Source organism: Peromyscus maniculatus, chromosome 1, assembly GCF_049852395.1.
Source record: "Peromyscus maniculatus bairdii isolate BWxNUB_F1_BW_parent chromosome 1, HU_Pman_BW_mat_3.1, whole genome shotgun sequence".
Taxonomy (NCBI): Eukaryota; Metazoa; Chordata; class Mammalia; order Rodentia; family Cricetidae; genus Peromyscus; species Peromyscus maniculatus.
The window spans coordinates 32357169-32371514 of NC_134852.1; the positions used below are offsets into that span (position 1 = coordinate 32357169).

Genomic DNA, 14346 nt, shown 5'->3' on the forward strand with positions numbered 1-14346 from the left:
AACAATCATATGTTCATAGGTGTGCAGGTTAATGTCAGAGTCTTTAGTTCAGTTCCTTTGGTCCACATGTTGGTTTTTGTGCCAGTACCAAGCTGTCTTTATTACTGTAACTCTATAGTAGAGCTTGAAGTCAGGGATCGTGATGCATCCAGAGGTTGTTTTATTGTACAGGATTCTTTTGCTATCCTGGGTTTTCTGTTTTTCCATATAAAGTTGAGTAGTGTTCTTTCCAGGTCTGTGAAGAATTTTGTTGGGATTTTGATGGGGATTGCATTGAATCTGTAGATTGCTTTTGGTAAGATTGCCATTTTTACTATGTTAATCCTACCTATCCATGAGCATGGGAGATCTTTCCATTTTCTGACATCTTCAATTTCTTTCTTCAGAGACTTAAAGTTCTTCTCATACAGGTCCTTTGCTTGTTTAGTTAGAGTTACCCCAAAGTATTTTATATCATTTGTGGCTATCGTAAAGCATGATGTTTATTTGATTTCTTTCTCAGGCCCTTTGTCATTTGTATATAGGAGTGTTACTGATTTTTTTAGTTAATTTTGTGTTCTGCTACATTGCTGAAGGTGTTTATAAGCTGTATGACTTCCTTCGTCAAATTTTTGGGTTCACTTATGTATACTATCATGTCATCTGCAAATAGGGAAAGCTTGACTTCTTCCTTTCCAATTTGTATCCCCTTGATCTCCTTATGTTGGCTTATTTTCTGGATAGAAATTCAAGTAATATATTTAATAAGTATGTGGAGAGTGAACAGCCTTGTCTTGTTCCTGATTTTAGTGGAATCGCTTTGATTTCCTCTCCATTTACTTTGATGTTGTCTGTTGGCTTGTTGTAAATTGCCTTTATTATGTTTAGGTATGTTCCCTGTATTCCTGATCTCTCCAAGACCTTTATCATGAAGGAGTGTTGGATTTTGTCAAAGGCCTTTTTAGCATCTAGTGAGATGGCCATGTGGTTTTTTTCTTTCAGTTTGTTTATATGGTGTATTACATTGACAGACTTTCGTATGTTGAACCACCATTGCATCCCTGGGATGAAGCCTACTTGATCACAGTGGATAATGGTTTTGATATGTTCTTGGAGTTTGTTTGTCAGTATTTTATTGAGTATTTTTGCATCAATGTTCATAAAGAGAGTGGTCTGTAGTACTCTTTCTTTGTTGCCTCTTTGTTTGGCTTTGGAATCAGGGTTAATTGTAGCTTCATAGAAGGAGTTTGATAACATTTCTTCTGTTTCTATTGTGTGAAACAATTTAAAGAGTATTGGCATTATCTCTTCTTTGAAGATCTGGTAGAATTCTGTGCTGAAAACATCTGTTCCTGGGTTTTTTTGGTTGGGAGACTTTTAATGACAGTTTCTATATCCTTAGGGGTTATTGGTCTATTTAAATTGTTTATCTGGTCTTGATTTAACTTGGTGTGTGGTAACTATCCAGAAAATCATCCATTTCTTTCAGATTTTCCAATGTTATGGAGTACAGGTTTTTTAAGTATGATCTGATGATTCTTTGGATTATCTCATTGTCTGTTGTTATGTCTCCCTTTTCATTTCTGATTTTGTTAATTTGGATTCTCTCTCTCTCTCTCTCTCTCTCTCTCTCTCTCTCTCTCTCTCTCTCCTCTCTCTCTCTCTCTCTTTCTGGTGTTTGGTCAGTTTGGATAAGTGCTTGTCTATTTGTTGATTTTCTCAAAGAACAAATTCTTTGTTTCATTGATTCTTCATATTGTTATCTTTGTTTCCATTTATTAATTTCAGCACTCAATTTGATTATTTGCTGGTGTCTGTTTCTCCTGGGTGAGTTTGCTTCTTTTTGTTCTAGAGCTTTCAGGTGTGCTGTTAAGTCTCTAGTGTGAGATTTCTCTATCTTCTTTTTGTGGGCATAAATGCTATGAATTTTTCTCTTAGCACTGTTTTCATAGTGTCCCATAAGTTTGGGTATGTTGTACATTCATTTTCATTGAACTCTAGGAAATCTTTAATTTCATTTTTTATTTAATCCTTGACCCATTGGTGATTCAATTGGGCATTATTCAGTTTTCATGAGATTGTAGACTTTCTGTAACTTTTGTTGTTGTTGAAATCTAACTCTCAGCTGTCGTGGTCTGATAAGATACAGGTTATTTCAGGGTTTTTGTTTTTGTTTTTTGGTTTTTTTTGGGGGGGTTTTTTTTTTTTGTATTTTTTGAGATTTGCTTTGTGGCCAAGCAAGTGGTTGATTTTCAAGAAGGTTCCATGGGGTGCTGAAAAGAAGGTATATTCTGTTGTGTTAGGGTGGAATATTCTGTAGATATCTACTAAGTCCATTTGAGTCATAATGTCTGTTAGTTCCCTTATTTCTCTGTTAAGTTTCTGTCTGGCAGACCTGTCCATTGCTGAGAGTGGGGTGTTGAAGTCTCCCACTACTAGTGTATGGGGTTTGATGTGTGATTTAAGTTTTAGTAATGTTTCTTTTACAAATATGGGCACTCTTGTATTTGGGGCATAAACATTCAGGATTGAGATTTCATCTTGTGAGATTTTCCCTGCAATAAAAATGTAATGTCCTTCTGATTTCTTTTGATTGATTCTAGTTTGAAGTCTATTTTATTAGATATTAGGATAGCTACACCAGCTTGCTTCTTAAGTCCATTTGATTGGAAAGTCTTTTCCCAGCCTTTTATTCTGAGGTAGTGTCTGTCTTTGAAGTTGAGGTGTGTTTCTTGTATACAGCAGAAGGATGTATCTTCTTTTCGTATCCATTCTGTTACCTGTGTCTTTTTATAGGTGAATGAGACCATTCATATTAATGGATATTAATGACCAATGATTGTTAATTCCTATTATTTTTTGGTTGTAGTGTTGTAAATTTCCCTTCTTTGGTATTTGTTGGTGTGTTTGGTATTTGTTGCCTGTGTTTTCATGGGTGTATCTAACTTCCTTGGGTAGGATTTTTCCTTCTATAGGGTTGGTTTTGTGGAGAGATATTGTTTAAATCTGGTTTTATCAAGGAATATTTTGTTTACTCTGTCTATGTTGATTGAGAGTTTTTCTGGGTATAATAGTCTAGGTTGCCATCCATGGTCTCTTAGTGTCTGCATAAAGTCTGTCCAGGAAATTCTGGCTTTTAGAGTCTCCATTGAGAAGTCAGGTGTTATTCTTATGGGTCTGTCTTTATATGTTACTTGGCCTTTTTCCTTTGCAGCTCTTAATATTTTTTTCTTTATTCTGTATGTCTAGAGGTTTAATTATTATGTGGCGAGGGGACTTTTTTTGGGATCCAGTCTATTTGGTGTTCTGGAAGCTTCTTGTATCTGTATAGGCATTTCCTTCTTTCAGTTGAGAAAGTTTTCTTCCACGATTTTGTTGAATATAATTTCTGTGCCTTTGAGTTGGTCTTCTTCTTCTTCTTCTTCTTCTTCTTCTTCTTCTTCTTCTTCTTCTTCTTCTTCTTCTTCTTCTTCTATTTCTATTATTCTTAGGTTTGGTCTTTTCTTGGTGTCCCACATTTCATGGACATTTTGGGTCATGACTTTGTTGGCTTTAGTGTTTCCTTGACTAATGAATCTATTTCTTCTATTGTATCTTCAATGTCAAAGATCTGCTCTTTTATGTCATGCATTCTGTTGGTTATGCTTGCATCTGTAGTTCCTGTTCATTTACTCAGATTTTCTATTTCCAGCCTTCTCTCAGGTTGTGTCTTCTTTATTGTCTCAATTTCATTTTTCAAATCTTAAACTGTTTCCCTCACTTATTTAATTGCTTTCTCTAAGGGATTTACTGATTTCTTCCAATTTTTTGTTTCACTTTTCCTCGAATTCTTTAAGAGAATTTCATTTCCTCCTTAAAGATGTCTATCATCTTCTTAAGGTCATTTTTAAGGTCAATTTCTTCTGTGTTGGGATTTTCAGGTCTTGCTGATATAGGTTCTGGTAGAGCCATATTGGTTTTTATATTGTTGACTGTGTTTTTGTACTGGTGTCTACCCATCTCTTTCTCTACTCAGTGCAAATGGTGTCTGTGTCTGACAGAGCCTCTTTTGATCTGATCAATATTCTTGGTCCTGTGGGAGCTCTTGGTCCAATAGGTGCTGAGGGACTCTTTGTCTCAGGGAGCAGCTGTTAGTCCAATTGGTGCTTGTGGGATCTGTCTCAGGGAGTAGCTGCAATTTTGGCATGGGTGGGTTGGGAGGGGTGGGGCTTGTGGGTTACAGAGTCTGGTGGGGAATGGTGGTAGTCTGACCTGTCTGCAGGGGATCTGCCTGCCACCTGGCCTGAAACTGGGACTACAATGGGTGGTGGTATTGGGGCTCAGGGTTGTGCCCCTGGATCAAAGCCTAGGGACTGGTGTGTTCAGGTATGACGATAAAGGCTCACCTCTTCATCCAATCGGGTGCTGGCAGGCTCTGTCTCAGGGAACAGTTGCAGTCTTGGAGGGTGTGTAGGATTTAGGGGAGGTGAGGCTTTGGGGTTACAGGGTCTGGTGGGGGATTGTGGCAGTTTGACCTGTCTGCAGGAGGCCTGTCTATTATTTTCTTTCCCCATATTTTAAGGGTTTAATTGGTCTGGAATATTTAATTTCTTGAACCCAGAAGACAATAACATAAAACTGATACATTTTATACTTTGATATAAATATATCACCTATGTAATAAATTTATTGCCATGTATATGTACATATATATATGCAACATATATATTATTATTGGGCTGAGGAACTGTGAGGAAACTATAATTGACAGTTCTGATAGTTAATCTGAATATATGATTCGGAACTCAGCTCAATAAATGAGTTCTGGATAAACAGAACTCATATTTCCTGCTCTGCATGTCAGCTTTTGAAATCCATTGTGTCAGGGTTAGAAGGCAAGCTAAAAGTGAAATACTGATAATCTTTAGGGTAAGGAGGTATGGTGAAGAAGCAATTTTGTAAGTCTATGACGATTATATTTTGATTTCGAGGGGTGGCTGTGGGAGATGGCAATCAAGGCTATGAAGCTCCCTTGGCTGCAATAAAGTTCATTTAAGATTTTAAGGTCTTGGAACAGCCTGTAAGCCTGATTTTTTCTAACCAACAGATAATGGGGTGACTCAAGGGCTAGTGGAAGACTTTGTATGCCCTATCTCTAAGGTACTCTTCCACCAGACAAGTAGAACCTACAATTCTCTCAGCATTCAAAGTCGATTGTTTAACACAGATAGGAGCATCAGATTTCTATGTAGTGAGGTCAGCAGTCAACAGTGGCCCCTAGGATAAATTTTGATACCCTAGTCTAGTCTGGTGTGGAACTCACAGAGATCGACCTGCCTCTGCATCCTGAGTGCTAGGATTAAAGGCATGTGCCACTATGCATGACTACATAGAATTTTATTGGAGGGGTTGGTTTTTACAAGACAGGGTTTCTCTGTGTAGTTTTTGATGCCTTTCCTGGATCTCACTCTGTAGACCCAGATGGCCTCAAACTCACAGAAATCCTCCTGCCTCTGCCTACCAAGTGCTGGGATTAAAGGCATATGCCACCACCGCGTGGCTCCCACAGAATTATTGTATGTGTTGTTCTTTTAGCCTTCCAGTTACTGTGATGAAATGCCACAACCCAAACCAACTTGGCAGTTAGGGGTTTATTTGGCTTAAATGTCTTGGTCAGGGTGTGTCATTGAGGGAATTGCAGGTAAGAACCATGGGGAAAGCATCCTGGCTTCCACCCACAACTTGCTCAGCTGCTTTTCTTATAGAGCCCATAAGAAAGGGGCTATCTGCAAGGGGATAACACCGGGTACTCCTCCACCAAATAGTAATTAAGAAAATGCTTTGCTGGCCATTGTAATGGAGGTGATACCTCAAATAAGCTTTTCTCTTTCCATGTGAATTTAGTCTGTCATATAGACAAAAACTAAGCAGCATATCTTTATTGGTCATCTGTTCCTCTTTCTTTAAAAGGAATGTCAGGTCTTTTTCTTCTTTTTGGATTGAGCTACTTGTGGTTTTTATTGTTACTATTGCTGAACTGTAAGAGTTCTTTATATATTTTGGCCCACGTTCAGATGTACAACATGTAACATTTTTTGGCACTTGAAAATGATCTTTCACTTTGTTGATCCATGGTCTTTTACTTGTTAATAGTGCTTTATCTGGAGTCCCAAATGTACATAGTCTGGGGAAATAGAGTGTGATCTTTGATGTCTGTATACAAGACATAATGGTTAAGTCAACTATTTCACATCCACTAACCCATTTATTATGGTGAGACATTGGAAATTTGTCTTGGCTACTCTGAAATAAACTGCCATTGACTACATTCTTCTATGGGTTAATTCGAACCTGCTCCTCTTTCCAATGTGAAATTTACATCTTGCTACTGACAGCTCCTTGGAGTTTCCTTCCCACAGCCAGTTTAGCCTTATTTATTTATTTAATTATTTATTTATTTAATTATTTATTTATTTATTTATTTATTTATTTATTTATTATACAGTGTTCTGCATGCACACCAGAAAAAGGCAACATATTTCATTATACATGCTTGTAAGCCACCATATAGTTGCTGGGAATTGAACTCAAGACCTCTAGAAGAGCAGCAAGTGCTCTTAACTCCTGAGCCATCTCTCCATACCCAGTCCAGGGATTATTTCCTGCAGGCAAATACTAATAGACACTGCTTGGTGGAAGGTCAGGTCATTATTCACATTTCTGGTTAACTTGCAGCCCTAACAATGATCATATATCATGTGTCCTATTATAGGGAAACTGAGACAGGAAACACAGTCACTGAGTCAGGGTCACAAGGGCCATCAGTGGCACAAGCTATCTGTCCAAAACTACATCTACAGGTCCCCATCATGGAGACCTACTAGGTGGTGTTCACTCTTCTGATCATTTCATAGACTCGGGATTCTTATAGGGCTCCCAGATTCATGTCAGTCAACATCAAACACCTGACAAGAATAGCCCACCTGTGGTCAAGCCTGAACTAAATGTCAGCCAGATCCTGAGCTGTGTGAGATCTCTCACAGGCTGTCAGGTTTCTCAGGGAAGCTCAATTGGAAGGCTCATCATAACCTATCTGTAGGACAGCCCTGAACAGCAAAGGCTTGAAGAGCACTGGTCTACACTGAGTAGAGGAGGCCAGTGCAGCTGGAGGGACTCGAACCTTGTGTCTCAAAGGAGGCAATGGGTCAGTGAGGACCAGGAGATAAAATGAGGTCTGTGATTCCAAGTCTTGAGCCTGACCATCACCAAACACTGCAGCCCAGTTCACTCATGAGAAAGCCCTTGCTTCTCACATAAACAGCACAGGAGGCCCCATTACCTCTGAGCACTCAGCCACTCCATCAGCCTGTAATTTGCTTCCTGACTGATTCTCTAAGGATCTGGGTTGGTGGAGAGATAAGAAACTATCTTTGGTTGAAAGACACCCTTGCAAGAATCAGAGGTACTACACAGCGCAATATTCTCTCTGTGGTTAGCACAGCAATGATACCCAAGGCTAAAATCACAACCAACAATTCCAATTCCATGGAGATTGAGGACTCAGTAGTATTAATGTGTGAGCCTATGACTCTATATAATCTACCTTGGAGGATAAATGACCAAAGCTTCTCAGAAGAGGACAGATTGAAGCTGTCTGAGGACAACAGGACTCTCACTTTACTCAGTGTTGTGAGGACTGATATAGGACCTTATGAATGTGACCTGGAACTCAATGAGTGCCTCCCCAAGTGACCCATTCTCTCTGAATGTTACCTGTAAGTATTTTCTGTTTCATCCTGGCCCCAACTACCTAAATACAGACGGCTACAGCTACCATACTCAGTCCTGGTCCCCTTGGATTCATGATACAGACCTACCATACAGATACCTAGGCTGCTAGGGCATCCTGGCCCAGTCCAAGCACATGTAGACAGGCCCAGCATTGAGCTTGAATGAGCTGCAGGGACTTCTGCCTAGAGAGGCTCACGGTGATGGAGACAGGAGACATGTAAGACTCAGGCTCAGTGCACATATGACTATGCAGAGGGGATATTTGTGTGTTGTGCTTGAGATAGATCAGGGCTTGTGCATGTTGAATGAGTACTCTTCCACTAATCTGCAAGCTAACTCTGGTGGAAATCTGCTTAATTAAGGTTAAGAGCTCAAAGAGATACTATGGCCATCTACAGGCCAGAATTTCCCTTTCCCTCTGCTGATATCAGGTGTGGCTTTGTTCTGTTTACACCAGATGGTCCAGATGTCCCGGTCATATCCCACTCAAATATTCATTTCCATTCAAAGACAAACCTCAGCCTCTACTGCCACACAGATGCTAACCCACCTGAACAGTACTCTTGGTTTGTCAATGGAGAGCTCCAGTCATCCTCCCAAGAGCTCCTTATCCCCAACATCAATACTAATAGTAGCAGATCCTATTCCTGCCTCATCTATAACTTTTTCCCTGGAGTGAATTGGACCACAGTCAAGAACATTACAGTCCTTAGTAAGTGGATCTCTGAAATATCAGCACCAGGTTTGGAGTGGAGTTTTTGGCGTTCGAGGAGGGTGTAGAAGCATTGAATTTCCAGCCCATGTCTATGGGAACAAGCAAAACTCAGTCTTCCCTCAAGCCCCCTGCTCCATCCCTATGTCTAATGGCCTCATAGTTCTCTGGTTTCTGGCTGAGAGGGATGGAGATTGCAATGTGAGAAGGAGGTTCTCCCAGTCTTGGAAAGCCTTTGGTTGTGTGAGGGACTTTTCAGGGTTAGGAGAACCTCAAGATCAAGATTTCTTTCTGTGCCTAACACAACCTTTCCTGTCCCCTCCATTTTCATTTTATGACCTCCATGATGTAGAAGGAGCACCCAGTGATTTCAACGGTACTCACTTTCTTTTTCTCCAAATTGGCTGAGAATATTCCCAACAGATGGGGACTAGACCTCTGCTCAGAGGTCTTTTCCTGTCTCATGGGTGTGGTGACTGGCTCAGCTTTGATTCCATGGGATAGAAAGAGTGGGTGGAGAATGTGCCTGGGAGCCCTGGTCTGAGTCAGGGTGAACCATGTCACTGATAGTTGATGATGTTCTTTTGCTTACTCTTCTCAAGGTTCAAAAAACAAATGCCAGCTGAGTGTGGTGGCACACATTTTTGATGCCAGCACTGAGGAGTGAGAGGCAGGTAGATAGTGAGTTTGAGCTCAGCATCAAGTGCCAAGTGAGCTAAGACTGTACAGTGAGACCTTGTCTCAAAAATATCAGTACTGAGAATTAGAGTGGCAGGCTGTGGTCAGCACTGTGATTATTCACTTCTACTCTGTAGTATTTAATCCATATCCATGGGGCAGGAAATACATTTTTCCTACAAACAGAAATTCTCCAGTCAGGGATTTCTGCCAGTCCTGAGGTCTAGCCTTTAACACCTTTAAGATTATGTGGGCTTAACCCCATGACAAATTATTTTTAATAAAAAACAAACAGAAGGCTATTTCATAAAAGAGGGACCTGACTGTTCAAACTTACCAAAAGAGTGAGCAAGAATTCCCACAAATATCATTGGGAAATGCATTCCCTCCACCATGAGATTTCTGGACATGTGGTGTGAAGAGGCTCCCAGTTTGGCATCTACACAAACAACCTGAGTCAGTGTCACTGTGGGTGATCTTGGTAGGAGTAAGATTCAGCTCTCTCCTTACAGAACATATCCTGAACCCAAACATGTGATCTTGCAGAGGGCCACTTTTTTCTATGGGCCCTGTGAACTGGATGAGATCTCTAAGGGTAAAGGACTCTCAGCTGTTCCCCTCCACTATTTATTCACAGATCCAGTGACTCCACCCTTCATCCAAGTCACCAACACCACAGTCAAAGATATGATCTCTGTTTTCCTGACCTGCTTGTCAAACGACACGGATATCTCCATCCACTGGCTCTTCAAAGGCCAGAGTGTGGAGCTCACAGACAGGGTAAGGCTGTCCCAGAACAACAGCACCCTCCAAATAGACTCTGTGAGGAGTGAGGATTCCGGGGACTATCAGTGTAAAGTATCCAATCAAATCAGTTCCAAGAGGAGTGACCCCATCCAGCTGGACATAAAACGTGAGTGACCTCTGTTCCCTCCTTAGTGCATAGTGTTGGGGGTGAGGGCACTTTCTTTATCAAAAGAGTACAGAATGGGTCAAAGTCACAAGGAGAAAAACATGGTTCAAGCCAGCTTGGTGATGGATGCATGTTAATCTCATGATAAGACACCAAGCAAGCTGAGCACAGTGCTGCATGCCTTTAAACCCCAGCACACCAGAGGCAGAGACAGTTGGATCTCTATGAGTTCCCAACCACCCTGGTCATTGTAGCCAGTTTCAGGTTACAGCCAGAGCTACATAGTGAGACCCTAACTCAAAAGAGAGAGAGCCTGAAGCAGGAGGCATAGAAGTACAAGGCCACTCAACTGAATGTACCAAGGTCTGCTGACACCCCATGGGTGACCTTGCTTTGGAGGAGGTGGAAATTGGGAGTTGTTTGGGAAGGAAGGCTGGGGGCAGGAGGCAGGAGGAAAGGGGAATCTGTGGTTGGTATGTAAAATGAATAGAAAATCTCTTAATAAAAAAAAAAAAGCAGTACAAGGCCAGCCCAGATTACATTGTGAGACCCTCTCAATAATAACAACAATTGATGTCAATATAGCAAATAAATAGAAATATAATGTGAATAAGAGTTTAGGGTCTGAGTCAGACACACAGTAAAATATTCATGTTACTCTACCTCCTCCTACACATTTAAATCTTCTTTAGATTATTTCCAATACCTAATATGCATATTGCATAGACACTAGTCTTTATTTTTAACTGGGGCCAAGTTGATAATAGTCTTATTGTGTTGAGCACAGGACCATGATAGGAGGAAACAATACATTTTTCACTGTAGAGATACATTTCCACGTAGTTTGTTTCCAAGGTTTCAATGCCTAAATATCAAATCCATAGATAGAAAGGACCTGTATTAAGTTTCTTACTATGTTTGCATATTTATTTGTGTGCATGTCCCACAGCCATGTGTGGAGGTTAGGGGACAATTTGTAGGAGCCAGTTATAGGGACAGGGGATTGAACTCAGGTGGGTGAGCAAGCCCTTTATCTACAAAGCCATTTCACTGGCCCATATTTGTTTGTGCATTTATTTCTGTGTAGCAGTTGGGAATAGGTACTGAGATGGAGTATGGCAGGCACTCTTCCCAACTGAGCCATCTTGGTGGCCCTTATACTTAGTTTCTTGTCCTCATGTTGACATTTACAGCATGACCTCCTTGCACAAAGCTCTTTTTTTCTGATGACTGTTTTTTGTGGTGTGTAGTGGTATATGTGTGTGTATATATATATGGTGTATGGAACTGGAGAGATAGCTCAATATTTAAGAGCCCTGGCAGCTCTTCCAAAGGACAGGCGTTCAAATCCCAGCACTCACATGGCAGCTTACACTGTCTGTAACTAAGGTCCAAAAATTCAACACCCTATTCTGTCCTCCTCAGGTACCAAACATGCATGTTCTGCAGAGACATATAAGCAGCCAAAAGGCCCATATGATGCATTTGGCATCATAACAAAGACACCATTCGAAATCCAATTTCAAGATGCTTTCATCCTGTCTCCTAAAAGTCTGATGACTTTCAGCTCTGATCCATTTTAGGTCTTTGATCCATTTAGAGTTGATTTTTATATGTTGTTAGGTGAAGGCTTAACTTCATTCTTTTACCTGGATATCCCATTTTCCCAACATCCCTTGTTTAACTGATCATTCCTCCATCCTTGAACAATCTTAGCAGACTGATTAAAACTCATCTGGTCACAGAGGGTCAGATGGACAGCAAGAATGCCTTCCAAGTTCTGTAACTCAATAGGGCAACTCTGTTTCACACCAAGTAATTCAAAAAGAGCCAGAAATGAATGTTTGTAACAAACAGAAAAAGTGACAGATAAAATGGTGGATATGCCAACTGCTAAGATCTGACACACATGATAACATATACAAAACTGTGCCTCATAAACACACATATTGATCATATCAACTAATCTTTAATTTAATCATGGCCAGTGTACATGAGCAATTCTGGGCTTTCCGATTCTATTTCACTGATCTGTATGTCTGCCTTTATGTCAGCAGTAGACTATTTTGATTGTTGCAGCTTTGTACTAAAATTATGAAATCATGTAGGATGTCCTGCAATTTTATTCCTTTTTCTTTTTCTTTTTCTTTTTTTACTTTTTCACAACTGAGACTTTATTGGTTGAGTACACAAACATTTCAATTCTTAAAACATGGACCCAAACTCTAAGAGTCATACATTGTGTTCACGTACCCAAAAGAGCCATGTATTGTTTCTCTTTGAACTTATTCCAGTGATGTTCCATCCTAAACTTGGCAAGTTTTCCCTAAGACCTCACATAACAATCAAATGCTCACAATCCTTAATTCCACTGACTCACAATTTTATGCCACATACAGTACATATTCAAAATTTCAATCTTTCACAGCACATTATCACAATTGTTAGGAAAATGGACTGCCATGACCAGAGACAGTTATGACAGAACAAGGACCAAGGAGTGTTTTTTTAGGATACAGTTCTACTAGAAACACGAGACCAGAAATAACTGAAAATATTCCAGACACAAATGCACGACCAAGACTCCAAGTATGCTTTGTGTTGTAGGATATAAAACTAGCCCCCTCTACGAAATGTTATGGTGACCCCTGAGACAGTCACAGCCTCTCCTGATTCAGTATCCTGCTATTTTATGGTTGTACTAAAAAATAAACAACCAGCAAGTGATTTAACCTCTTAAAAAATCATTTACACTTAAAAAATGGGATGAGGCAGGACTTCCTCCCACCTTTTAAAAATGTTTCTAGAGCTACTAAAAAACTCGCATTTACAAAATAGTTGATAAAAATACTCCTCTGCGGGTGGTGGTGGCGGCGGCGGCGGCGGCGGCGGCGGCGGCGGCGCACGCCTTTAATGCCAGCACTCGGGAGGCAGAGGCAGGCAGATCTCTGTGAGTTCGAGGCCAGCCTGGGCTACAGAGTGAGTTCCAGGAAAGGCACAAAGCTACACAAGAGAAACCCTGTCTCGAAAAACCAAAAAAAAAAAAAATACTCCTCTGGATTGTACAAGAAGGGACACTAACAGACACGATGGATGGTTAGTCAGACTTGGCTTCTTTCTCTTCGACTTCAGAGGCTGGACTCTGGTTCTCAGCCTCTCCATTTTCTGCAGGCACATCTGTGGTTTGCTGGTCAGCCACCTCCGCCTGTTTGCCCTTTGCTCCCCTCTTCCCTTTTGTTTTCACTTTTTTGTCTGATGGTTTAACCTTTCCCGCGTTCTTCGGCTTCTCGTCCACCTTGGCAGGGGCGGGCTTGGCCTTCGCCGCTCCAACCGCGCTAACCTTCCTCTTGGGCATCCTGGCGCCGCTGTGTGGGAGGCGCATGCGAGGCCGAACCGGTCATGGAGCTACACCGCCTCGACCGCCTCCGCACGAACTCAAGATACTTTTTTTTTAATTTTTTTTTTATTTTACAATGCTATTCAGTTCTACATAATAGCCACAGATTCCCTCGTTCTCTCCCTTCCTGCCCCCCTCCCCTTCCCCCCAGCCTACCCCCCATTCCCACCTCCTCCAGATCAAGGTCTCCCCCGAGGACTGGGATCGACCTGATAGACTCAGTCCAGGCAGGTCCAGTCCCCTCCTCCCAGATTGAGCCAAGTGTCCCTGCATAAGTCCCAGGTTTCAAACAGCTAACTCATGCAACGAGCCCAGGACCTGGTACCACTGCCTAGATGCCTCCCAAACAGATCAAGCCAATCGACTGTCTCACCTATTCAGAGGGCCTGATCCAGTTGGGGGCCCCTCAGCCTTTGGTTCATAGTTCATGTGCTTCCATTCATTTGGTTATTTGTCCATGTGCTTTATCCAACCTTGGTTTCAACAATTCTTGCTCATATAAACCCTCCTCTTTCTCACTAATTAGACTCCCAACGCTCCACCTGGGGCCTAGCCGTGGATGTCTGCATCCCGATTCCTCAGTCCTTGGATGGGGTTTATGGCACAACTATCAGGGTGTTTGGCCATCCCATCACCAGAGTAGGTCAGTCCCAGCTGTCTCTCGACCATTGCCAGCAGTCTTTTGTGGGGTTATCTTTGTGGATTACTGTGGCCTCTTTAGCTCTTTGTTTCTTCCTTTTCTCATGTAGTCTTCATTTACCATGGTCTCCTATTCCTTGTTCTCCCCCTCTTTTCTTGATCCAGCTAGGATCTCCCACTCTCTTTCCCTCGACCCTTGCCCTTCATTGCTCCCACTCATGTCCAGGCTGTTCATGTAGATCTCATCCATTTCTCCGT

The 14346-nt window shown here is 41.4% G+C and overlaps 1 protein-coding gene and 1 pseudogene across 1 annotated transcript in view; one reads left to right on the plus strand and one right to left on the minus strand.

Annotated features, from left to right (window-relative positions):
- Positions 1–14346, plus strand: part of LOC102923426 (cell adhesion molecule CEACAM1-like) — a 52059-nt gene that overhangs the window by 13449 nt on the left and 24264 nt on the right. The window contains exon 4 of the mRNA XM_076573653.1: positions 9777–10052. Coding sequence (XP_076429768.1) covers positions 9777–10052 — 276 coding nt within the window. The remainder of the gene's footprint in view (positions 1–9776; positions 10053–14346) is intronic.
- Positions 13130–13449, minus strand: LOC143273712 (non-histone chromosomal protein HMG-14 pseudogene; annotated as a pseudogene).